A 27008-nucleotide genomic window follows, 5' to 3' on the forward strand; every position below is an offset into this window, starting at 1 on the left:
AGTGTTGAAGCATGTGATTTAAATTCTTCTCCCAACTCCAGGGCAGGGGGGTGAGAAGAATATCAATATTGAAAAAATTGCTCTTTGATATATTACAAAAAGCTTTATAACTAGTGATGTGGCATTATCATTAAAAAAATTCCCCAAACCTCATATCAAAACCAACAAGCAGCCTTACGTAGGCAGCTCTGAGCTTTGGTTTGGAATCTTGATACAGATCCAAATTTTGCTCGTTAGCTCATCCTAAAAGAAAGAATAAATAGTGTAGGATCTCAATGTATTACAATAAAGCAGTGTTTGAGGTTTCCTTAATTTGTTCAGTATCTGGGGTAAATTTATAATTAATTGCTTTTCTCCACAGCTCTGGTTTCTTTTGCATTGTTCCCACCTCTCACAAGTTTACTGCAAGCCTCACACAGGTGATGTTTCTTAAAGCCCTTAGCTTCTGGAAACATATAATTGCATCAGAACATCAGCCTTGATTTCATTTAATCTCCTATGTGGGCCAAGACGAGGTAGGAAATATGAACCTTTTGAGATGAAAAAAAAAAAAGGCAGGAAAAAAGAAACAGTGTTATTATTTTAATTGCTACAATTTCAAGCCTATTTGATGATATGCTAGGGTCTTTACTCAGGAGTTTTGAATGCCTGAGTTGGTCATTCTGCCTTTAGCCTCCATACCAAGTACTACACTGTGTGCTTAAACTTAATTTGATTTGGGTTTAGTTTTAATTTAGGGCAGTCTGCCCAGATTGCTTTCCCCTCTCCTGACAGACTTGGCAATGCTTTAGCAGGGCCCTGAGAGCATTTCAGCCTCACTAGCAAAGAGCCTTCACATAAAGCACTTTATTTCCCTCCCCCAGAACAAATAAACAAGGAGTAAACATCCCTCCTCTCACACACATGGAGTGGGAGCATTTGCGATTCTCTTCCTGTTCTGTGCCATTCCTCTGGGTTAACTAGGACTTGAGCTTTATGAAAATTTTATGAAACTGCAAAGCTGCACTTCTGCAATAGTAAGGACCCAGAAGAAGACTTAAAGAAAAAAGTAAACCCAAATTTTTTGTATGTGTACTTGCACAGCTTGTGGTCTCTCTCCAGTTCAGCTGTGTTTGAGGACCCCCATATTAATGGGACTGTGCTATCTTCAAAGTGTAGCGAAATCCCCAGCAGAAGAGCATGGAGATTGTAGTGATTTGATTTTCCTTTTTTTATGCTGGTTTGTTGAGGTTTTTTTTGATCCTGAAGAATGCGCTTTCTTGGATTACACATTAAACTGTCAGGAGGCAAAATCAACACTTGGGATTCTACATGGAGCTTGAAAAGTTGCTCCACAAAGCATGGCCACACAGAGCTTCTCCCTTAAATCTTCAAGTTGTTTTTCTTATCTAAGCAAGCTATGTATAAATATTAACATATTATTAATGGGCAAATATTTCCACATCACTCCTTACTGCTGCTGAAAAGAGGATTCTTGATTCAGATGAGAATGACAGTCCCTTTGTGGAGCCTCAACTGCAATTCAGGTTAAAGGAATTAAAACAAAAAAGAGGGTAAAGGCAGTTCTTAATTAAGTAAACCTCAAAAATGAAGAATTAAGCAGCCTTTAACTGTTGGTTTTAATATAGAGGAGCCACCACATAAAAACTACTGGCTAAACTCTATAGTAATTGAAATTAGCAAACTCCCACTTGACTTTGGTGAGGCAGGGCTGAGATCCAAAGCATTTGTTCTCTGGTGTGTGTGTGTGCATGGATGTATGTTACAAGCAGCCTCAAGCTCTGCCCAGGTTCAGCACAAATGTTAGAGCAAGCAGACGGTGTCAGAGGCACACAGTTTGAATCTGGATCAGGATCTCCCTATAGTGCTGGGGGGGTCAGTTCCAGCACGTTGGCCAGGGTGGTTTCTGCTACCCAAGACTGCAGCACAATAGTGGGATTTCTCCCTGCAGCATGGGTCCATTTTTTCATTAAAATGTTCTTTGAGAATCTCCCTTGTGCGCAACAAGGAAAAGTGTATTCCTCCAGAAGTGTAATCTTCCCGTAGAGGGTTTCACATGCCAGCAGTTGTGGACAAGAGGCCATTGCAAGTGGAACATGTGAAAACAGGGGCCTATTCATAAAAATAATATATTTATATTTACTTGTTAAAAGCTTTTGCTCAGGATCTTTTTTAAAGTTCAGCTGGATATAAAATGCCCACTTCAAAAGCCAAAATGAAGACTTTAACAGATGTGCCCTGGCAAAGAAAAGGGTGTAGACACAGCAAAGAATTCAGAAGGGACAGACAGTCATATATGGACATAGGAAAAGAATCTCAAATAAAATGCTTGTGGCTGGGAGCTGGAGTTTTTGTGTTACCTGTAACGAGCCTCTGTGTTTGGGGCTTCGGGGCCTGGCCTATTCCTTTCTTTTTTCTGGCTGCAGCTTTTTTACTGGTGCTTTTTTGTACCACAAAAGACTGTGTAATTTTACATGGACCTCAGTCACTCTAGCAAGCAGAGGAGGGAAATGTCTTATAAGGAGAAACTTCCCTGTAACTGAGAATTTGGATCTTATTTGAACTGCATGGCATACTTTAAAAAAATACAAAATTTTAGGTTGCAAGACTTGGAACAGGCAAGTGTTTGTATGTGTATGTGCAAGCAGTCGCATTGAGCAACAGCCTGACAGCAGCTACTTGTATGCAAAGTCTCAGCAGTGCTGAGCGTTTGCAGGTGCTGCCTCCTTGCAGACCCGGGTGTTGAAAATACTCCACTCCGTGCTGTCAGGATATCTGCACGGCCTAGTGGATGTCTATACTAGTAGACAGTTTTATCTCCAGGTTAATTGAAAGCATATTAATTTCAGGCTGTTAACACATTTGTAAAGATTAGATCAGGCCTTATCCCAGTGATTGTGGTTCAACTGAGGGCTCAGCCTCAGGAGGCTTTTGTGTCCCTGCATGTACCTATTCTGTCCTCCGAGAGCTGTGCAGGGGAAGATGCCATGGTGTCCCCGCAAGATGCTTTATTGTCTCTCACGAAACAAAAAAAAACAAACCGAAGAACTATCCTCCATACTATTGACTGCCATTTCCTGTCACTTACTGGACATACGTAAACCGTGTTAAGAGTTTTCATATAAGGTATATTAAGATTTCAAAGCTAAGCCTTCAATGACTAGGGAAAACCAGAATTAGGATTGCCATATTCAAAACTCTGCTAGATGTGTGTTTTTAAGGAGGTCCTTTAGGACCCTGACCACCAGGATGTCCCGCTTTATTGAAGCAGATCTCTCAGCAGCTTCCCCTGCAGCTGTGTGTACCCTGCTGCAGACCTGACCCCAGGGGAGCAGCCAGACCTCCTGAGAGTGAGGTGCACACAATAAACATGCACCGTTTGGGCTGAAGTTGCCTTGTATGACACAGGAGCATTGTGATAGAGAGGGGAAAGCTCCAGTTTCCCAGGGGAGCACTCACCTGCCCTAACCACGACACTGCCCTTTCTCTATCCGTATGGTCACCAAGTACTGTCCAGTTTGTAAAATAACTAATGAGAGAATCTTACAGGCAATTTATTTTCATTGGACGACTTCAGTTCATCTTTAGAGTAGCTCTATTCTGTGTCCCAGATGGGACATGGGGGTCTAGTGGAGGCCACTTGTAAGCCTAAGTCAGAAGCAGAGAGGTCTTGGAGTATAGAAATGGCCTATCCATGACTCTCTGGGGAGACCAACTTCAGTTCAGGAGTGCCTAGACAAATAATTGTCAAAAATTGGGAGAGTATATTACAAGAAGGATCACTCTGGACATGCTGCTGCCTTGTATTTTTTCCTTAGGCAAGAGGTACTGCCACAGTCACAGACAGGATTCTGGCTTAACTAGATCTTTGGTCAGAGGTGGTTGTGTGATTCCAACCCCCCCCCCCACCACTATTGAGCCTCTTGGAACATGCAGGTGAATTATCTTGTGTGTATTAAGTATTATGAATTTTCAACAAAGCAACTTTTAATTGTATATGTACAAGTTCTCTCATATGTAGAGAAAAATAATTGCTGTACCCTGAAAGGATTTGTCTGAGCTGTGTTTCAGTGTTGAAGTTAACTCCGAAGGCATTAACTTAGAATGACCTTGCTTTTTCATGACTCACACCTAAAGTTATTTTCCTGTAGGTTTGTTCTGAGTGATTAAGATAGGTTTGCTTGCATATAAATGCTGTTTTACATATATATATATAAAATACCTTAACCAAGGAAAGCTCCCACACTTTCCCTTGTTTATGCATATTATATGTGACATAGATTCAAAGTTAAATGTCATAGCCCTTATTTACAAGTTAACATATGAATATAACCCAATTTAAAACGTATCTCCTGATTTTCACTGCTGCCTATCTCACCCTTCAGTGGGCCTGCTACTTATGTACCATGGAGCAAACAAAGTTGAGGAGGTCACAGCCCTCTTAGCTGCTCTAGTAAATCCCTATCTGCTGTGAACTTCACAGGCTGTCCACCTGCTTCTCAACTGTCTTGGTCAGTGCCATTGTAAAATTCCCTTCCACACACCAGTAATGACCACGTAGGAAATTATACTTAATAATTCTGTCAGTAAGTGAAAGAGAGAGGGGGGCAGTAAATTAGAAGCTGGTTCTCAACCACTCCCTGATTTTCAAACTAGCCACAATTGCGTGTTAAGACAGCCTGGGAGCTGTTTCAGCAGGCACTGGGCTCCCCTAAGCACTGTCTGTTAGCTGAGTGTAGCCAGAGAACAGTGTGCTCTGGCCACGCTTCCTCCAGCCTGCCTGTTCCAGCACGCCCCTTCACAAGGGATGTTGGGGAGAGTGGCAGGAGCTCAGGGAACTGGCTTCATGTCTGCCCGAAAATCCCTTGCTCCCTTCTCACTCCTTGAAGGATATAAAGGGAACATAGAGCAAAGCACAGAAGATATTCTTCCATCTCTGAAGCTGTTAAAAATATTTCTTATAAAGGTACATATGAGCATGTGTGAGCTTCAGAGGCCACCTCCTTGTTTCTCATGCTAATTTTATATTGTTCCTGAATCAGAACCCAATTTTTCACTTTGTGAAAGTAAAGTTTAAATTCTGTTCCTATACATCAATTGATCCTACTAATAAACAAGGTATGTAGAGATTGTTTTTTAGTAATTGTTAAGGTGCTAGTGTATTAGTAAAAGGTTAAGAAATGCAAGATAGCTGTAAAGGGTATGGGTTTTTTCTTCAAGTATATGAACCAAGTATATGGTTTTCTCACATTAATGCAGACTATATATAAATCTTTAGTTTTTAGTAAGAGCAAACTGCAATAAGTGAAGTCCCCAAACCTGTACTATGCCATAAACAAGCAAAGATAATGACTTTTAAAAAGCAAAGAAAAAATTATATCACAAATTATCCTGCCTAGAGGTGGCTTCCAAGACGTCAGACATTTTGTAAACCAGCGAAAGGATCCAGACCATGCAAAATTGGGACGGTCCTGTCTTTTCCTGTCTGTTAATTTTTCCACTATGAGAGTGTCCAAAACTCTCTGAAATAAAGGATTACTGTCTAGGGGTTCAGAAAGTCATATTTTCATAGAACAGTTCATTCTGACAGGTAACCCTAGCAGGCACACAAGCTGTTCCATAAAATGTAATGTCCCTAATCTTAAAAATTTATTCTACATCCCAAAACCAAATGTTTATTTGGTTTTGGTAGTGTTCACAGTGCTGCTGTGGCCCAGAGTTTAGATCAGTGATTTAGCTGCTTACACCTCATTTATGAGATTGTAAGCAAGTGAGACCCAGTTCCGTTTAGTGTTTAGCAAATTTCTATTCACCCTTTTGTTACTAAATCACTGTTCAAGTGTGAGCAAACCACGCAGCTCTCCCCTCCTTTCCCTTATTCAAATTTACCCAGCCGATCACTTACGATTTGACTGTAACCAAGTGAAGATTAGCCCATGAATATGTACAGAAAATTCTGGAAGCCCTGCTGAACTGAGGTCACATCATGACTTCTAAGTGTAGAGATGAGATTTGAGTATTATTGCAAACTTTCTGGATGAAAAAAGTATGGAACTGTCCCCACAATTTTCTAGCCAGAACACCTAGAAAGAAATGGATACAGTCCCCAGCAGAAATCTGCACTGAGATCATCCTGCCATTGTATTGACTTGCCAGGTCTGAGACAGGTCCTTCAGGCTCAGTCTTCTTCTGGACTTCTTTTAGTTGCAAAATGTGCTGGACCAAGAATTAGGGAAATAGAAAAAGATTACTTTAAACTTCACCACATTTAAAATTGTAATAAGTAGTTATTTCTACACTAAAAATGTATTTAACTTCACCCTCTGCATTTCACTTGGTTTAAGTATTAGGTTATTCTCTGAAGTTGTGAAAAAAGATTTTTTTTAAATGAAAGTTCAGATTCTTAACTAATCACCAGCTATCAGGAACTAGGCCTTTTCAGGAAAACACAAATATGCAGCAAGTCAATGGCACCAGCAACAGTCAGTAATTTAGGCACCCTGCTTCTGGTGTAATTAGTGTCAAAAATTTTCTGCACTGTTTTAGAGGTAATGAGGAACTATTTCCTCAAATGAAGTTGGGATCATCTACAGGGGTTCCACATCTCTCTACTTCAGGCATCTCAACCAAGGCAGCCAAAAACTGGGTCAGGGCAATGTTCCAAAATTTTAGTGGTGAGCCTCCAAAATTCAAGACACTCAGGGAATGCATGTTGGGGAATAATATAAGAATGCTGGAGGAAAAAAAAAATAAAAAGAAGGGAGTATTTGATTTGTACCCAATATTGATATTTCAAAATTTAGTACAGTCAATTTGGACTAAAACACACCATTTGTTTTAAACCCCTGTGAAAGCCAAGCCAGTTGCCTCTGAGCCTCAGACACTGTCTGAACCCATAGGTTCCTAACTTGCCACAAGGCAATCTGTATGGCTGGCTGCTTCGAATCCGCAGGCACGGGAAGTTTTTGGATGCCGGCTTTCGAGGAGTCTCCCCACTGGGTTGCACTGGAACCTGGAACATGAGAATGTGGGTTGGCAAGAACCTGCGTGACTGGGAGCTGCCGAGCAGCCCCGGAGGCTTCCCGAATTCGGGCTCACCATCATCCCTTCTGAGAGGATGGAGAAAACTGGGAAGCATATCTCAGCTCGAAACCTCAGAATTTGGGAGCTGGGTCCCCTGAAACTTTTACCGTTGTTCCTGGGCAGGTGTTGCAAGGAGCCGTGAAGCAGCTGGAGTTCAGAAACATGAACGAGCCCCGGCAGAGGCACCTGGTGACTCTGCAGGTAGCCCCCAGCCTCCTTGCTGCTTGCCAGGCTGCTGTGCTTGCCACTTGGCTCCATTTTGGGGTGGTTTATCAGAGAACTGGAGCCCTGAGGAGTTACGGTTTGTCTTTACATGTTTTTTAGGGCCTGGGCTCCCTTTTGGCATGGAAGGGCCGATGCTAGAGACTGGGGAGTGTGACAGCCCAGTCTGTGCAGTGATGGAAAGTGAGAAACTGGAAATTTACCTGGATGCCACCTTGAGTCAGCCAAAACCGAAGTATCTCTACAAAACACCTAGATCTGAACAAACCATCGCCCTCTGACAAAAATATTCCGTCTGAGAATTTCTGACCAGGTCTGGTAGTAAACATCCCCAGGGTGTCATTTGTGCCTGATACAGGGTAAAAATTATTCGGGTACCTGGTGCTCGGGGTGGAAAGATGAGGGAATGGAATAGTAAATTAAAGGGATTGAAACAAAACCTGCTGATTGTCTGAGCACAACTGACCCAAGTTGTGTTCAGCTATCTCTGTGTGGAAACGCACCTTTCCACAGAGGAAACAGCTGCGGTGGGGACTGCATCCATTCCACCCTGCCCGAGGATCCTCACCGAGGGGGACTTTGTCGCCATGTGTTTATTTTTGCTGCCTCCCCGCCCCCCCCCCCCGTGGGCTTTCTCCCAGGCACGGCTCCCTAGCTGGCTTGCGGGCTTTTACGGCCGCCGCTGACCCTCCCCGTGAGCCCACGGCCCCGGCGGCCCCGAGAAAGACGAACCCGCACCGCGGGCCTCCCTCCGGGGCGCCGCCGCCTCGGTGGGTCCCCGCGCTGTGGGGAGGCCGAGGGGACGCGGCTCGGGCGGGCAGAGCCCCCGCGGGTCTCCCGGCGCGGGCTGAGAACGCTCCTTCCCGCCGCGGCGGCCCTGAGGGGAGCTTCCCGCCTTGCCCTCTGAGGGGGGTCGCGGCGGGAAGGCCGCGGGTGCCCGACGCCGCTGAGGGGACGCCGCGCTGGAGCGGGGCTGAGAGAGGGAGGGAGAGCCCCGTCCCGCCCGGGGAGCGGGGGCCTTTGCCGGGAGCGCGGGGGCTGCCGCCGGCGGCGGGGGCGGGGGGGAGCGGAGTTCCCGGCGGGCCGGCCGCCTCCCCGCCCTCCCTCGGCGGCGTGAGTGAGCGTGTTTGGGAGGGAAGGAGGGGGTGGAAGCCGGGCCGGGGCGGCCAGCAGGCAATTTGCATGAGAGACAGACTGGGAATGAGCTGGAGTGGGCGCCTCTCCGCGCACACAGAGCGGGGCAGGAGGGGGAGGAGGGAGCTGCCGCCGCCGCCGCCGCCGGGGAGAGGCGGCGAACTCCGGGCAAAGTTTGGTGCCGCGGGCCCGAGGCGCTGAGGCACCGGCGGGGCGGGCGAGCGGAGCGGCGCGGCGCCGGGCCAGGCCAGGCCACCGCCGCCCGGGGCCCGGGCTTTGTGCTGCCCGCGGCGCGGCGGGGCCTGCGCGGAGCGGAGCGGCGCGGCGCGGGGGGCGGCGGGGCGAGCGCGGAGCCAGCGGCGGGGCGCTGCCGGCCCTGCCGGGCGAGCCAGCATGTCCTCCATCCTGCCTTTCACTCCTCCCATCGTCAAGCGGCTCCTGGGCTGGAAGAAAGGGGAGCAGAACGGGCAGGAGGAGAAATGGTGCGAGAAGGCGGTGAAGAGCCTGGTGAAGAAGCTGAAGAAGACGGGGCAGCTGGACGAGCTGGAGAAGGCGATCACCACGCAGAACATCAACACCAAATGCATCACCATCCCCAGGTAGAGGGGGTGCACGGCGGCGGTGGTGGGGAGCACACAAAACAAGGGGCACCCCGCTCGGTTACCCCGGCGGGGTGGGCGCAGCCGCGGGTCCCCCCCTCCGGGGCGGGCACGGGGGTGCTCGGAGGCCCCTTCGGTAGCAGCTTTCTCCCGAGGGACTCGGCGTGCTGTGGCACAGCCTGGTAGAGAGCTTGTTTTGCTTTCCAGCCCCGCTGCACTTCGGTGCGGTGTTAGTCCTCTCCTGCATGCTCTATCCTGGCTCTATAGAGAGTTAAAAAAAATAATAAATAGCTGGCTACAGAATTGGTTTACTGTCTAGTAACAAGAGGGGAATGTAGGGGAAGAAATATGTCTCCAGCCGAGATTAAAAAAAAAAAAAAAAAGTTGGAAGTGCTCTGGATTACAGTTATAGTTACTGTGGGTACTCTCATTGTCAAAAGTTTCAGCGTGTTCTCTGGTATTGTTACATTAAGATTTTCTTTTGATTAATGTATCAGGAAGATGGTTTTGTTTGGGTTGCTTGGTTTCTTCCATATTAGCTAGACAGATATTACTCTGAAGAGGTGATTTAGAGCCCCGCTGTGCATATGTTTTCAAATTACTTTTTAAATCGGGAATGCAAATGGCATAGCTGAAGGGGATTGTTTGGAGTGCAAAAAAAGCATGTGAGGGTAAATATAACTAATTTCTTTTTTCTTCCATTTTTTTAATTAACATGGATTGTATTTTTAGCCTCCATTCCGAGATTGATCTATAAGGCCATTATAAGTCATAAAGGATGTGTGTATAAGTATCCCATCTAAGAAAAAATTTCCAAGTTACTTGCAAATAGCTGGTCACAAGTGGTGTTTTATTGCTGAAGATTTGTTGATTTCTGTGAGCTCAGCCAGATGACTGCTGGTTCTGTTACTGATTGTTGTTTGAGGGTACTTTTTTTTTTTTTTAAACAAAGGCCAAAGTTCATCCCAAATATTTGAATGCTGCATAATTGTATGCTTCTGCGTGAGAAGATATCTGTGTGTGTGTGTATTCATGCTTCTCTTGCGCGCAAACAAATGTATGCTTTCTTGGTTGTCAGAATGATTTAATATGCAGTAGCTAATACAAAGCAGCATCTGTTGCATGAAAAAGTGAAGCAAGTAGCTTAGAAATGTGGATATTTGGAACTCCTAAAATTTTCTCCCAACAACTGTAGTGTTTTTTTAAAGGAAAAGTAAAGTCTCCTTATCTTTTTGGTTGTGAATGACTGGCTAAGATTTTGGCCAGTAATGCAAATAGACCTCTCAGCCTGTTAGAGTTACTGTGGTTCACCTAGTTGAAGCAGAAATCAAAACCTGTAGAGCTACCACCCAATACAAATGCCTTAAAACCTGTATTTTTAAATTCTTGGTAAGCAGTGTGCTTTCCACATAGATAATACCCTATTTAAACAACTTCCCTGAAACACCATTTCAAAAGAAGAAAATGACTTGAGCAGCCCTGCTGATGTGACCTGGGTATTGTGTCTAGCTGATGCTGATCTGTTGGGGAGCAGAGTGTGAAGCCTCCTGGTACATCTTTTACTAGTAACAAGGTGATTTAGATAAGGGAGGAAGGTTTTGATATTTTATGATTCAAAGGTAGCAAAGAGATGAGTTGGAGTACGATGCTTTAATTTAGGAAAGTAATTTTAAAGCTTGAAAATCAGTAACAACAGGAGCAGATATCACAAGTTATAAATATTATCACCTCCAGAGATTGTCCTGGCTGTTCCTACTGTGCAAAAGTGAATGTCTGTTTCTCCTAGACCTTGCTCTGTTAAAGGAAATCTGTACAGAAATTAAAACATTTCATGTTCACTTATGACACAGAGCCTGGATCCTGCCTATCTTAAACCTTGGTATGGGGGAAGTGTTTGCGTATTTCAATGGTAGCTCCTTATGCCTTGGCACTAGTTTTTAAACATGACACTTCATATGTACTTGTATTATTGTTTAGTATGTATATTACAGAGATCCAAATGAGCATGGTTAGGTTAGTCTGTGCTGGACCCTCTGCACCAACATACTGAGAGGTCAGTATCTATATATCAGAGATTGGGGGATAGTGTGGAGATCTGAAACAGCTTGTCTAGAAGTCAGTGTCAGAGCTGGAATTATAACCAGGCCTTGTGACTTTAAGAGCTGTGTCTTTTCTGGACTGGGCTGTTTGTCCTAATGTATCTGTGAATCTGATTATCGTGTCATTTGAAATTAGCGTTTGCAAGACAATTTTAGTATGGTTTTAGTTTGTTGTGTGGTTTGTTGTTTTTTTGGGGGTTTTTTGTTTTTTTTTTTAAATAATTCCACATATGTAATTTTATTATTGAGTCAAATAAGTATGTTGGGGGTTGAAAAGGGGTGAAAAACCATCATTAAAGATTAGATCATGTTGTGCATTGTCTGTAATGCATCAGTAGACTGAATTACAGTGGAGCTATGCCAGTGATGACTCTGGCCCAGCAGGAGTAGGGTAAGTCCAAAATTAGCTATTGTATCCATGAGATGAAGCAAGTTTCAGATGTAAAAGTGCTTGAGCTTTGCAGAAACATTGCTCATGGGAATAAGGGCTACGCAGCAAATTCCTGTAGTGATCAGGTGGGATTGTTTTAAGAAAGAATAAGAAAAAAATAATTTTTGTTGTAGGGCTAAGGAATTAGAATACCAAGTTTATTCTTGCTGTCATTTTTATCTACTTGAAATTGGAAATACACATACTACATTCTGTCTCCTGATGGATTATTAAACAATGAATAGTTTATTTGCTTGTGTATTTGTTCAGCGTGTATTACTTTGCAAGTGCTCCATTTGTAAGATGATGTGACAGACACCTCAGGCCCCACGTTTTCTGTTGGAAGGACCTGTGGCAGACAGCAAAGGCTGGAGAGACCTTCAAGGATTTCAGTGTAACGCTCTGCTGGCAGGATTTTTCCTTCTTGTTTTTTTCTGCTGGAGCAGGAATTAGTTTCCAGCTGAAAAACCTACCAGTCTCAGACCATCCAATTGTTTCTTGTGCCAGCAGTTACTGATGCTCGATGGAATGGCTCATTTAGAGGACCTTTGTCCCTCCCTTGTCTGGTGCTCTGCTGCCAAAGCCAATCCTTCTCCAGAAGGGAACTGCCTTTAAACCTCTATGCACTAAGCTGGTAGGCTTTGGTGTCAGGAGCTGCCTAGTGAGTTGTCTGGGTCTGCATGGCAGTAAGACAGTTTTTCATACTGTATCAGGTGATAAAGTTGAAAACACACATTCTTTTGTTTGTTAAAATATATCCTTTGTAGTAGTTGCGTTGATCTTGAAAGCCCAGCTTTCAAGAGGGGGATTTTTATCACTTTTAAGACAAGCTTGAGGATAGTGTGCCATTAGCACATACCTGAGCACAGCCAGGTGTTTGAGTTTGCAGCCTCTCTGCTTTGCCCAGTGAGCAAGCTTAGGTCTACTCCAGCCGCTGTCAGATTTTTTGAATTTTTGATGGCTCTATTTGCTTCTGAGACCAAAGAATACAGTAAGCATGGAATCTGGAATCTGATGGCAGCAACGTCTACAGCTGACATTACTACATACCTGCAGAACCCCATAGACTTGATGCTTGGGAGAAGAGCAATGAGTTTCTAATACTATTCCTGACCTGAAGAGAGACTGTACTGTGCACCTGACAAACCGTCAGCATTTTGCCTCTGGAAATAAAGGGTGTTAGGCTGAACTGTGATGAGTGTTTAACTCTTAACCTGTATAGAGGTCTGAACTGCAAAAGCCAGGAACATGTGATGAGCACTTAGTAATTTCTAAAAGCTGTGCAGTATATATATAGTCTTGCTGATATGGGACGAGATAGTAAATGCTTTGTTTCAAGAGCTTTAGTGGTATTACACATATTAAGACATAAATCTCATGACATTTTGTAATATATTTTCATATGCATATTTTTCTTTTGAACCTATTACTGTACTTGTTTGGGGTTTTTGTATCACCAGTGGTTTTAGGGGAGTCGGGATTCTTGTATGTAAGGAACACCTTTTAAGTGGTGTTTTTTTTTAATTTAGAAGATAGTTTTGAAGAGGGGTGGGTGTTATTTCTTGTGGAACTCATCTGATAAGGATAGAATGTACCAACTGGAATGGAAACATGGCACATTTGCTTTTTAAAAGCAGCCGAACAAGGTATTCCTTGAATGATTTGCATTTCGGTGGGGAAAACCCAGGATAATACATAAGTGATTTTAGGAACATCTTGGGTGTGAGCATGCCTTCTCTTGTGTTGGTAGTTGACTACACCATATTTACAAGAATTGACCATGTTCTTAGGATTGCCTTGATACCGGGAAAACGTGAAAACTGTAAATACAGTAAGTGGCAGAGGCTGTCTGCAAGACCGTGAAGTATGTTCTTTTGAGATTGGTGCCCCTGTGGTTTCAGTAATAAGCAAAGGGCCAGTCATAGTTTTGTGTGTCCACACACAAATTTGTATATTTTTTTTTTAAATGCCAATTTTAAGCTGCCTTGTTTTCAATTTGGCCTGTCCCTGTATGTGAGGAGCTTTAATGTTGCATAGACTTGTTTAAGGGCGTCTGCACTTTAGATTGACGTAACGGTGGTGCACTGGAGATGATTACAGTACAGTCCCTGTGTGCAAACACAGTCTAGCTGCCATTATACTTGTTAGCTACCTGTTGCCAGTAATTTTACTGCTACAAAACTCTGTCCACTAACCTATGTACTGACCTAGCTTTATGGGCAGGTTTTTTACAGCCCTATCATAACCTTTGTGCTGCCACAACTGTGCTGCTAGCAGTACCCACATGAGCTAGTTTAGCTGTGGCAGTGATAGCTGCAGGGTAGACAGCACTTTACAAATCTGTTTGTAACTAGCTTTTGTGGCATTAGTGTGACTTCACAGATCAGGTCTAAAGGTGAAAATATGGTAAGTGTAAGTGTACACAGGCCTTTAGTCAGGTGTACTTTCTGCATGCAGTCCCATTTGTCCGTCAGTATCTTTCTCATCATCCTCCTTGTCATCTCCCCAGAGGTGTCCTCCCCCCGCCTCCGGGCACAGAGGTTCCCCACAGCCCCTCCAACTTCTTTTCCCCACCCTTGAATCAGAGTTACTGCCTCTTATATTAGCTTGGATAATAGCGTGTGTAGTTGACTTCTAGTCCACACTATGCCATTTTAAAAACCAAAACGCTACTGTTAAGCTAAAGCAATAATGTTGATACAACCAGTTAGGGAGCAACTACGCGTTCAGTTATGTTGGCAGAAACGAAGGAACTGGGGAAAGGAGGGAGGTCGGGGAGAAAGCATTGTCCAGCGTTGCAGCCCCTTCCCTCAAAGTAGTTGCTGCTGAAATAGCACATCAGACCCAGCCCTTAGTAAGATGTCTTCTCAAATTTGTATCTCTCTGTCAGCAGCTACTACAATTCAAAACCTTTTGTCAATATATATTTATCTTTTTTTCTGAGATGTGCAGACCAGCTAACATTTTGCATTAAAAACAGTGGTAAAACTCCTCTTGACTTGAAAGGCAACACAGCAATGTTTATATAGAACATTGACGAGCTAAGGGGAAAAAATGTATTTTACCATTTGTTGAGATGTTTTCAAATAGTCATATGTCTGCCTTTTTGTCTTCTCCCTGTTCTGAAGAGACTGAAATATTTAAAATAGCTTCTGCAAGGACTTGTAAGATTCTCATTATATTGTGTAGTAAGTGTTGAATCTTTGTGAAATAAAATGTTTAAAATGGTTGCTTAACTTTTATAGTATTAGGAAAAGACCCTGAACATTGCAGTCATTTAAATATAATGAGAAATAAATGCAAGAAATTGATGAAACCAAGAAATACACACTGTATGGGATTATCACATCAGGGATCCAATTAAAATGAGTTCTTCTAATAAATATTGGTTTAATAATGTAAACTTGTGATTGCTATATTATTGCAACAAAAATAAAATTAACAAGATTTAATGGACTGAGCAGCCATTAATTTTCACTTGTTAATTTATTAGGAGCTTCTAATGCTGTTAGATGCACAGTAATGCCATTATCCTGCATGAACTACTTTATGAAATAAATAGGGCCAAACAGTGCTTGAATTAAATTGAAATCAGATTTTACTCCCAAATTATCTTTTTCTGTTTTTTAATTTTTTTTATTATTATTAATTTTTCTAGGTTTTCTCTATTGAGTGCAATTAAATTTTCAGGGATGGGATGCAGCACTCTCTTCCAGTAAGGCTTATGAATAGTCCTAATTAACTTTTGTCCTTGTCTGTCTTGATGTGCTGTGTAAAAAGCTTTTTCCAGTCCAAAGCTGATTGTGTTGATTGGCAGTGAAGAGAGCAGACAGGAGCGAGGCGAATAAAGACAGGGCAGAGGTTCTTGTCCAGGCACTCCAGTTCTAGTAGGCTGACTCCACCAAGCTTAGCAAATGTTTGCTAATTACATTTCGTTACATGCGACTTGAGTCCAAACATAAAGACAAGGAAGTTGTTAATAATTGGGCTCTTGTCACTGGTAGCACAACTTTCTGTGTAACTGAAGAGACAATAATGTGTCAATTGTTGCAGTTAATACTGCTTTTAAAGATGTTTTGAAGCCTTTTAGACCTGATCCTCATTTGCTCACGCATCTCTTTACCATCACTGTCAGAATGGTGGGACTTGCCCTTAGGCAAGCAGGAAAGTTTGATTGCTACTGGTACTGTGGCTCTGTAGAAAGAGAATGAAAAGCCAGAGCTCTTTCTTTCTGTATTAAAGGCTTGATCCTTCAGAAGCGTAGGTCACAAATGTGAGCAGCAATAAACTACTTGTGCATAGTAATAAGAGCCCTATTAAAAAAAAAAAAAAAAAGGGTAACCCTTATCTTCAAAAGAGCTCAGCCAGGTAAGAAATAACAACACCCTGCTTTTTAGAGTGTCACCCAGGAATTTGTGAGCTCCAGAGTACAAAATCTTTATTGTCAACTAAGAAGCCTATTAAACCTAACCTGCTGTAGGTACGCTGTTTCAGGTACCCAAATCTGATCATTTAGCGACAACGTAGATTCTCTGCCCTACATGGCTGAGTGTGGTACAGACAGACTTTAGGCTATTCAAAACGAGTAGGTCAGAAAATCTGTTGGATTGTGTGCCCCAGCAATTGCTCCAGATATTGAACTGTCATTCCTTTCTCTACAGTGGAGAATCTCCACATGATTGCTGATACCGACACTTCTGAAGTAGCAGATGTCAGTTGATAGGAGCACGGGGAAAGGACACGGGAAGCATGGGGAGAAAATGGTAGCTGTTCCTTGTGAGTTTGATTCTTCAACTTGCTGGTATTCAGAATCATGCTATTTCACAAGGAGTCAATTTGATTGCATTTTTAAAGTATTAGGTGCTGCTGTTGATGTGGAAGACGTGATGAAATTATAACTCTTGTTGGTGAGCCTCATGAATGAACATGCTTAAAAATCCAGTAAAACCTACCTGTTAGAAATGTAACCTGTGTAAGTCTAGGAAAGGTGAATAGGTGGTCTTGATAAATTTTGTCACTAGGAATACCTTTACAGCTCACTTGCTGTTCAGCACTGAGGTTATCAGGGCAAAGAAGTTGCATGTTTCAGGTAGTGGTGTGACTGGGGTCTGTGTGTGCCTACCTTGTCCTAGGGCACCTGCATACTCATCACAGATGGGCTGTGTGCCTGACCCCATGAACAGGAGTATCTACTTTTTGATCTCCAGAGGAATATGCATCAGTTTATGAAAAGTGAGGTGTGTGAATCCTAGAGAGAAGATTGCGGGGGACAAGGTGTCAGGAGAGTCAGTCTATCTGCCTGTAGCCCTTGCTTTCTCCAGGCTTCGGGGTCCTCAGGAAGGAAAGTCTCAGGGTCAAGGTATTAGGTGGGCCATCCTTAGCTCACTTCATAATTTCTAGTTATCTAATCTGAAAATTTCATTAAACTTTTGCTCACAAATTGTGTCATAGGAAAGGTTGAAGATTGTCTTTGAATTGGTGATGTTCATCATAACACAATCTTTTTAAAAAAGGAAGTCAAAACAGAAATTTCCTCCTTTGTGGTGAAGTTGCAGCCAGCAATGGTTGAATGATAGATGCGCATACTGACTTTCCTTTTTCACAACAAAAGAGGAAGAACTTGTCCTTCCTGTTCCCATTGCTTGAACATGAAAAGAGAAATTCTCTTACTCTTCACAGATGTAGAAAAGTTAAAGTTCATAAAAATATTGGGCTTGGTAGAAGGCATCTGTGGAACATGAGAATGCCTCTTTGTTTTTGTGTTGAATATGCAACTGTTGTTGCTTTATCTACTTAACAGCTAGAGAACACTTTTTTCCCCAAATTTCCTTCCACAACTGGATTTTAAGTGTTGCTGTATGGGAAGACAAAGACCCAGCTACAAGCACCTTTAATTTTGTTATACTCTGAAAGACCAGATGTGGTTTTTTTCATAGGGATACAAAGTCTGTGGTTTCCATACATGTGGAACTGTACAGAAAGGTCCTTTTCTTCTTATTTGTTGAACAAATTGTTGTTCCCCTTAAGTCAGATGCATAGCTAATTTGTAGCACATATGTAACAGTATCTGAAAAATTATATCAGTGTTTAAAAAGCACACTTTTCCTAAAAGAAAGGCTGATAAGGAGCTGGAGTCTTTTCCCACTCTTTTTGCATTTGTGTAATTACATGGATTTCAGTAAATTCACTTCTGATTTACATGCAAGTGAAAGGAGAATCAGACCAGCACAAGAAAGCAGTGAACTGAAAACAGAGGATACGGGTGTTTGTAGGTTGAATGTTATCCAGTTTTCTCTTTTAAGTTCAGGGCTTTTGAGGCTTCTATGGGTTCTTCTTTGCAGAACTTGAAGCCTGCCCAGCAGAGCCTGCAAGACCTGAGGGCTCCGGTCCTACGAAGACTGGACTTGTTAGCCCTGAGCTGGAAATCTGGCACGAAGTCAGGCAGGATTTAGCTGGAAGTTTGTTGAAAATGATACTTGTCTGCAAAGCATTTCATTTTCGGAGGAGTTCTCGGTCATGTTTCCTTGAGGGTTTTCTGATGGGCACTAGTGTGGCTTGGCTCCACATTTTGTAGCTGAGATACCACTGGCAGTGGGTTTGGCATTGGCATGGCTCCTTATCCTGTGCCTGTGCAGAAGGCGGCATTTGGCTGTTCTCGCTGTGGGATTTTTTTCTTTTTCTTTTTTTTTTTTTAACCATTTTTAACCAGCTTGCATACCAATGGTGAAGCCCTTATAATGTGCTTTTCCCCTAGTCCCCTTCCCATCTCCCCTGCTACACAGCTATACAAATACAGGAAGGAGTAGGGTTTCCTCTTGCATGGCTTAGATAAAGCCCACCCACAATTATAGGCCTTGAACTCAGAAGAGCACAAGGTCTGCTAATAACATCTATCCTTTCTTTCTTCCCCCACGTTCAGCAGCCTGTTGGAGGAAAGGTCTAGAATAGTTATTGATGTTGGCCTGGAACCTTCAAGAGAAACTCCAGTGAATTCTGGAGACCCCAGATTAATTACCTTCTAAGAGTTTCACAGGCTTGGAATGGTGAAACTTGGATATGATTTGGCTAATCTTTCTCCATATCTGCTTCTTGGGCCTAAATTTATCTGACTTACTGAATGTAAGCTTCACCATAAGTCAAAGCTATGTTATTGGCCTGTTTAATGTTACTGTTTTCTCTTCAAGATTTTGTGGCTTTTTTTTTTTTTTTTTTATGGCCAGTGGAGTTTTTGCAGAAGATGACAGTTAGAATGGTGGAAAGTGGAAACCAGCTGATTTGAAACCACTGCATTAGAAACAAGCTTTACAAAATAACTAAATGTAAATTTTTAAAAAAGATGTAGATAATCACTGTCTGATCATCAGAGCTAATACTCCTTTATAGCTGATTTCTGTCGCCAGTAAAAGTCTGCTGGCAGTCTGCAAACTGTTTTGAGCTTTACTCTGAATTAGATGCCATAAATAACTTGTGTGTAGGTAGACAGCTGATCATTGAAGCTTTTTCCCAAATCTGGTTTTGCTTGTTTGGTAGAGCTATAGGCTGACAGTTCGTGTATAGAGTTGCAGTTGCATATTTGTTTTTCCCAGTCATAACTGAATTAAGATAGGTTTTCAGTTGTGGACTACTGCATAATGAATGTACATTGTGGTTAGGGAAGACTGAAAACATCAGGTTTTGTTCCATACCGCTATGTAACATTGAGCAAAATATTTAGCCTGCTTGTACCTTGCTCTTAACTACCTAGCAAATACAGTACTTGCCTCACAAGGATGTCAGAGAATATAGTAACAGTTGTGAAAAGCTCTTAAAATCTCAAGAGGTAGACTCTGTTGCAAAACCCAGTATCTTGACACTCTAAAGAGCTTTCTGTGGCTGTTCGTCTCATTCATACTAAGAAAGCAGTTTTAATTGTTGTTGGAAACTTTCTTTGAAAATATGTAGGTGTTATGTCAGTGAGAATGTTAGAATTCCATAAATGTTTAGTGGTAAACCTTAACTGGGTTTCCATAATATTTATCTATTCATCTCTATGCTGGTGCCTCCTGTACACATGGAATATTTTGACTGGTTGATACACATCATACCACAGTGTTCTGCTACTGAGCTTCAGTTTGAAGTCTGTTAGCACAAGTCCAGGGGAAACACTATACATGTAGCCTCATGTTTTCATTTAAGTAATATTATATAACCATATGTGAATTTAATGCCATCCAAATACAAAATGTTAAATGAAATAAATGTGTGTCTGTCAAGCGATTGTGCTGTTGCTAGTGGGCTTTTACAACCATGACCCACAGCAACACGAGCTGGAAAAATGAAACATTTCTTTACCTATAGCTGTGTCTTTTATGGAACATTTTGGCAATCACATCTATTTGCTTTAAAACTCCTTTGCATCTGAAGACTTCTGGTGAATTGTTCCAAAAGAAGTGACTGAAAACTAATAGCTGCCCATCTGGCTGGAAACAACATTTTTAATTAAGCTTTCCCTTTTAAATCATTTACAAGTTTGAAACAAATGCTCTTTTCAAAGGTATGGAAGCAAGTTGAATTTGAATTCTTGCTGTGGGAAACAGTGTATTTAGTATATCTCTTCGCTAAAATTAAGGATCAAGAAATAATGCTTGATATCATGGTTACTTAGATTTCTTAAGAGCAAAACAACCTCTAGATTAGTCCTTGTGTGTTTTAAGTGGCTACTTTCTGTGAAGGACAACAATTAATCTCAGATGCTGTCAGCTACTCCCATTTAAAAATAAAGAAAATCTTTGCTATGCAATATTCATCGAGTCCTTTTAAAGACCTTTTCATTACGGTCATTCCACAACCTGTTGAAGGGGCCATGCCCTGTTGAAAGGGGAACATTTGTGCCTTCTTATTTTATACTATAGATCTTAAAGTCCTTTGTAGCAGTAGAATTTTTACTCCCTTTTGCTGATGGGGAGAGTGAAGTCCTGAGAACTTGGTTTAATTACTTGATGTTCATGGGGGGCAGAGGCAAAGCAACATTTAGGTGCAGACATCCTAAGGCCTGCTACAGTGTTCCATATACAAGATAGAAGTGACATCACTCTTGAGAGTGCATCTGCCCCTGCTATGGATGGAAAACAGGAGTCAGTTTAAAAGCTGCCCTTTCTTCAATATACCAATAATTTGTAACATATTTGTAATGTAGCATTGATAATTATATTAATAAAAGTAGTTTTCAGTTAAATACAGGAAGGGGTCTAACATTTTAGAATCATAGAATCATGGAATGGTTTGGGTTGGAAGGGACCTTCTAAGATCATCTAGTCCAGCTGCCTGCCATGGTCAGGGACATCTTTCACTAGATCAGGTTACTCAAAGCTCCATCCAACCTGACTTTGAACACCCCTCCAATGATGGGGCATTCACAACTTCTCTGGTCAACCTACACACAAAGAAAGTATGAAAGTGCTGAGGATACACCTCCTTGAGTACTCCAGAGATGGTATTTCATTATGCATGCATATTTTCCAGACTTAAGATGGGTACAGCTCCCTGTTGTCTTGATTTTTCAGTACCTTAAGTGTACCTAGCAATTCTTATTGATATGTTGGAGGGCCAGAAGAACAAGCTTTAATTAAAAGCTATCTGTAAGTATTGCAGGTCCCGATGATTGCACTTGGAGAATATATATCTTAGGATAGCTAAAGAACTGTGTAGCTACTTAGATACATGGAATGGTGTACAGTCATGAAGGGAGAACCCTTAAATAGTGTTCTGGGTTAAAAGAATAGTTTCATGTAAACATCTCCTCAGTCTCCTCCCTTTAGTTCACCATTTCTTGCTAATGGTGTCTGTGCTGTAAAATATTGGTGTGCCAGACACAAATGAACCCATATAAGCAAGTGAAGGCCTTGGAAATTATGGCTTGAAATTGAGTTTTGTAAGTCACTGCTTTGCATGCCAGGCTCTACTGGTTTGAAAGCCCCGTTGAGATAGCTACTTCTAAACAGGAATAAAAATAGACATTTGAGTGTTCTGATTTTAGAAAAAAAAAAAAAAGGCATTTATTGGATTATGATTGGCTGATGACTTTGAAGCTGGAGACAGTTTTATATTACAGAGCTTCTCACTCTGCTTATTCTCTCAGTTCCCATTCTCCCCCCTCTTTTTTCTTTTCTCTTTTCTTGCTTTCTATTTTTAGGATGGTATTTCAGAGTTTCTGCTGTACTGGCAGGCCAGCTATTCCAGAAGAAAAAGAAAGAGGAAGGGTGGGAGGTAGAGCTAATGAGCACTAATAGTCTGTTATTAATTTGGCTTTTGAGTGGTTATAGTCAAAGTTTATATGTTTCCAATTTATCTGATAGTTGATTAAAATTCCACTTGTACTTGAAGCCATTGATTACATGCATCGGTAGAAAAGAGGAAAAGTAGGAAGTTTAGGACTGAGGAGAGGCTATTAGAAGTTTTAGGACAATTCTCTGTGCATTTTATATTTTTTTATATGTGTGTACCTATATTATTTTTTAAATATGTGTATATAAATAAATAAAAACTTGTGTCCAGTACAATTAGGTTCAAGTAGAAACTGGTATTTTAATTAACTGTTCTATGGAGGGGAAAAAAAAGAAAGTATTGTAACTTCATTTAAAAAAATGTTAATGGTCTATTAACATTTGAACAAAATATGGATAGCCCTTGTCTAGTATGTACATGTGCCTACATAAATGAAATAATGGGATAATGGTTTTCCAGTCAGCTCTAATGCTGATCAGAGATTTTAGCTGCTTCAAGGACCTAAAAGCAGGGAGAGGGAATTCCACAGGGATGGAGTAGTTAGTGCATATGGATGTGAAATTCCTCCATCCCTCCTGGTGAAGAGGCTGTGATGTTGTATGGCCATGCTCAGACTGTTTCGTGAGATGCAGCTGACCACAGACTCTTTGCTAATTCGTGCCTTTGTGACTTGCGTTCTCCTGTATGTGTGTGTTTTGCTTTGTTTGTTTCTTTAGGGGTTGGGGTTTTTTGTTTAAATATTATTTTTCTTTTTGTGCTGTGTCTGAGAACCTTAAACAGTGGGGAAAGATGCTTATTTGGAAGGCAAGAAAATGAACAAAAATGTTCTTTGTTATGAAAGCAAAAGGCGTTACTTAGTGTGACAATGTGTAAAACAATCCAGGCATAGGTGTTCTTGTTTTTGAAGCCTGAGTGGGCTTGATTTTTATTTGTTCAGTAAGTCACATATTTTTCACCTGTGCAACTTCAGGGCTGTCATTTTTGCACGTGCAGAGCAGCTCTGAATTTACATCACTGAGAGAGAGTAACTGCGGAAGCGTAAAAGACTTTGTCGCACTTTTGCTTTAGAATCACGTCTCGATTTTACAAATCATATCATATTTCATCCTTAATTTTCGTTTGCAGTCACTGTGCTACTTGGAGCTATGAAGAATATTTTTCTAGGTTCATTTGAGGGTTGAGTGTTGTCAAAAGCTGGCCGAAAGTTGGTCTAGTGTGACAGCATATGTAATGTATTGCTATAAATTAAATCACTGAAGAATTACTTTTAGAAGACAAGGGTTATTTCAAAACACAGGGCCATAGCTTCTCTAACAGTGATTCAGTAACTTATTCCTGTCGGTTAAAAATTGCACCTCACATTGAGTTAGATCCAATGCTAGCTTGCAGGGTTTTTTTTAATTTTTTTTAATTTTTTTTTACAGCAAGTGAGGTTGTAACTCAAAGGTACTTAGTCTCTTTAGAATAAACATGTCTCTAGAATAAATGGGAGACAAACATGCTTCTTGGTTCACAAAAACTGATACGCGTAGTTTGTTTTGTAGCTATCATGGGGACTGAGGGCTACTGCTTAATCTGAAGTTGGCAGTCCTTTGGGAATGCAGTGTACAGGCTTGCTCATAGGATAACCTTTCTCCGGTTTTGTTTTCTGGTGTTATCTCCTGGCATAAAAGACTGGAGGAGGAGTAAATCAGTCAAGTGTTAAAAATTTGCATATGTTTATATCTGCTGCAGTAATTTCAGGGACTGAAGAAGAGGTGACTAAGGAAACTATGTTTGTGTGTGTTGTGCAGTGGTCTACATGGATGAGACTGCTCATGCAGTCTTTTGGGAAATTTTAAATAACTTTTCCACAGGCTGAAGAAGTTGAAAGCCACTGTGAATGCATGCTGTTGGCTGGCAGATGCATCCAAGCCAGCTTGTTGTAGCAAGTGGCATTATGTTGATGGAAGCTGAGATAGCAATAGCCTCCACTTTTATTTGCCAATAATTTTTTGTCTTGTACTTTAACCCCAAATATTTTCTTAATATGCCAATAAATGGCAGAGTGGATTTGAACAGAGTAGACATCTCAGGCTGTGCTTCTGTGTGTCATTAACATTGTTTGGAAGCCAAGTTAATTTTAACAGAAATGACAACTCCAAATTATCTCATTTCCACTCGCACTTTTATGCTGTCGTGTCTCTACATATTATGATAATGATACATCAGTAACATAATTTTATTTATGGTTTCCACTTCTACAAGCATAGTTCTTGTTACCTACAAACCACTGCAGGAATATTACTCACTGGGTGAACCGCTTGACTTTGAAGAATGTGACTATGATGAAGTGTTTTGTTTTCTCACATCCTACGCCAGTGACTGGTAGTTTCTTGTCACAATTGCTAACAGGGACTGTTCAATACAAGTTTGTGGCTTTACTAGCAAATAGGTATGTCATGATTCCTCAGTGAACAGGCATCTAACCACATGCAAAACCATTATAGTTGGCCATTTGGTAACTGTCCTTACAAGGTGCCTCTGAAGTGACTAGCACTGAAGATGCAGACTGCCTTATGCCTTTTGATGTCCCCTTCAAAGAAAAGACTAAATGATGTCTCATTGTGTAAGGTAAGTAGCCTTGTTAGTGGTCCTCTAATGAAGGCTCGCGCTCTTGAGATATCCTTAGTTTAGCACTTTTCATGAGGGTTGAAAGCATTTTGCATGCTCTAGCAAGGTGTTACAACAAAGCAAAACGTGGGTGCAAAACTGTCTGGGCATTGCTGGACTGTTCTTCGTGTGGAATGTGAGTAGCCATGCGACCCTTGTGCAACAAGGAAATGAGCAGCCGTTGAAATACTCCTCCATCTTCTTAACCTAGTCTGGCTCTCTGCAATTTGAACATTTGTTAGCACACAGATAAACTAATCGTACAAGAGGCAACATTACCTGGCAATTGCCTAATCTTCCCATGTGCAATAATCTGCTACCCAGATATCTCAGGTAATGCATATGTGAAGCGTTATAACTTTATGGGACTCTTTTCTTAATTGAAAATTAGCTAGCTCACCACTGTGCATTTTGTCAGAGATGACAATATTTTAGAACATGGATGTTTAAATGTCAATGACAGGAATTGTGCCTGGAGTGTAGTGAATGAAAAAATGCTTCTTAAAATCTTTTTCCTTTAAGTTACATCAGAAGAATCTTATATAATTTTAACGTATTGTTACCATCAGATGGTGGTGTTCATATGCATCTCTAATCAGTGTAGCATTACTTTCCTCATCTTTTTGCTTTACTTGAAGCCCTTCATGTGATTATTTCAGCTAAAACCTCTCATTTTCTGGCATTTGGTCTCTTCCTCTGCAGTGCACTAGCAATACTTAAAGTGATAGATCAGCACCTAATAAAAGTGGGATTATCTTTAAGCTGAAAATAAGTAGAAAAAGCCTAATGTGGAAATTACAGGGTTTGCTTGTCATTACTGATTCATTTCATAATACTGGTAGTAACTTCCAGTGCAATAATCAGCAAGGTGAGGGTCTTCAGAGGACTCTGTCACTAACTGTTTTTTACTACTTGCAGACTATTTAGACTTTGGCTGTTCAGACTGTTCAGATGATCTCTCCCCAGTCATGCAAATATCACAAGCTGTTCAACTTGTTCATTTATTCTGTTGGAAAGGCAGAGGGGAAAAACAGCCTTGACTTGCACCCTGGAGGGACGCTATGCAAAACCAGTCTAAGGTTTCTGGGGTGGGAGCTGTGGAGTTCTCTATTCTTTTGTTTATTATACTTTGCTTTCTGTCATCTCTTAGCAAATAATGAATAACAGTAGTAGTATGCTGCGAGACATGAAATCTGGAAGTGTTTATTACAATATGTGTGTGAACCATAGTCATCACCAGAACTTATTTTCTCACGGACTGGTCTAGTAACTGCCTGGGGGAAGAAGCTTACAGCTATCTTTGTAATAAGGTCTCAGGGACTCTAGTATTTCTGCTTCCCAGGTTCCCTGTGCATAGCAATTACTGTCCATTCTGCAATCAACACCTGTCTCTAATTTCCATTAGTAACAAAGGACTCTGCCTGCTGTATAAAACCCTTTGCTGTTTGTGTATAGAGTACTTTGCTTTTACAGTCAAGAGCTAGGAAACACCACAAAAGCAGATAAAAGCAAAGTAAAGCAGTTGCTGCAGTAGCCCTAAAACAGACATTAAAATTTGTGAGGTTTTTCCTTCCTTCCCTTCATGGTTTATTTTTGTCTTTATTTTTTATATGGGGGAGGGGTATGAGTGGAGAAGATTTATCTCTAAGTGTGAACACTGAAATTTTGGGTTTGTGCACACTGTTTGTTGTTTTTTTTGTTTTGTTTTTTTTTAACCACCTTCCCCTCCTTTAAGAAATTCTTGCTTTAAATTAAGATTTCCATGATGTCAGTCCTGCAGTGAGCTTCCCATGGTCAGCCCTGTGTCCATGTGGAGCTTCAGGAAGCCCTTTTGCCCCGTGAACATTTAGGATGAGTAATAGCGGTCCCACCAAATTCACATGCGCTTGAAGTCAGACACGTTCTGAAGAGTCTTGCCAGATTGAGTCTCATATAAGTCAGTGGAACTAATCGCACATCTAAGTCTAACCATACGATGCCCTTCCTAAAATCTGCAGCTGCTCGTGCATGGCTATGGTATTGCCTGAGGTGTTGTCAGATACATGTGTTTCTGAGGGAGCTGCTTTGCCTGCAGTAATATTTATTTAATTTTATTTTTTACTTTTCATAGGAGATCTGTTTAACAGTGGTGTTGCTGCTACTTTGGACTCCAAAAGCATTTTGGAGTGGATTGCTTGTAAAGTGATTTTTCAGCTTGCAGTGACTGCAGTCTGCTTACTAAATATATATATTTAGTATTATTCTTCGAGTTTTTAAAGAAAATGGAACATCAGATAATTAGTTTAACTCCTTGTTTCTAGAAATCACATCTCTACTGGCAAGCAAATGTAAAACAAAAGGAAGCGTCCTGGGACTGAATAAGGATGCAGCTTCATGTTACACCTCTGATTTAGTCTAATAGTAAATTGCCGTTAAAAGGCATAATCCCATTTCTCTCTATCTCTGTGTGAGTCTGCTGCTTGCTTGTGCAGAGTTTACTGTAGTTCTCAGAGTGTCTTTTTATCTTTATGGCAACAGGATTACCCA

The 27008-nt window shown here is 41.5% G+C and overlaps 1 protein-coding gene across 2 annotated transcripts in view; it reads left to right on the forward strand.

Moving 5' to 3' along the window:
- Positions 1–8010: 8010 nt before the first annotated feature.
- Positions 8011–27008, forward strand: part of SMAD3 (SMAD family member 3) — a 79875-nt gene continuing 60877 nt past the window's right edge. The window contains exons 1-2 of one of the 2 annotated variants that reach the window (XM_075044653.1): positions 8011–8075; positions 8872–9038. Coding sequence is in view for 1 of the 2 variants with exons in the window: in XM_075044652.1 (XP_074900753.1) it covers positions 8833–9038 (206 nt within the window). In the remaining variant the exon portion in view is untranslated. Of the gene's footprint in view, positions 8076–8123; positions 9039–27008 lie in introns of those variants that run through there. The other variant, XM_075044652.1, reaches the window with a different exon arrangement.

This window comes from Buteo buteo, chromosome 13 (genome assembly GCF_964188355.1).
Source record: "Buteo buteo chromosome 13, bButBut1.hap1.1, whole genome shotgun sequence".
Classification (NCBI taxonomy): domain Eukaryota; kingdom Metazoa; phylum Chordata; class Aves; order Accipitriformes; family Accipitridae; genus Buteo; species Buteo buteo.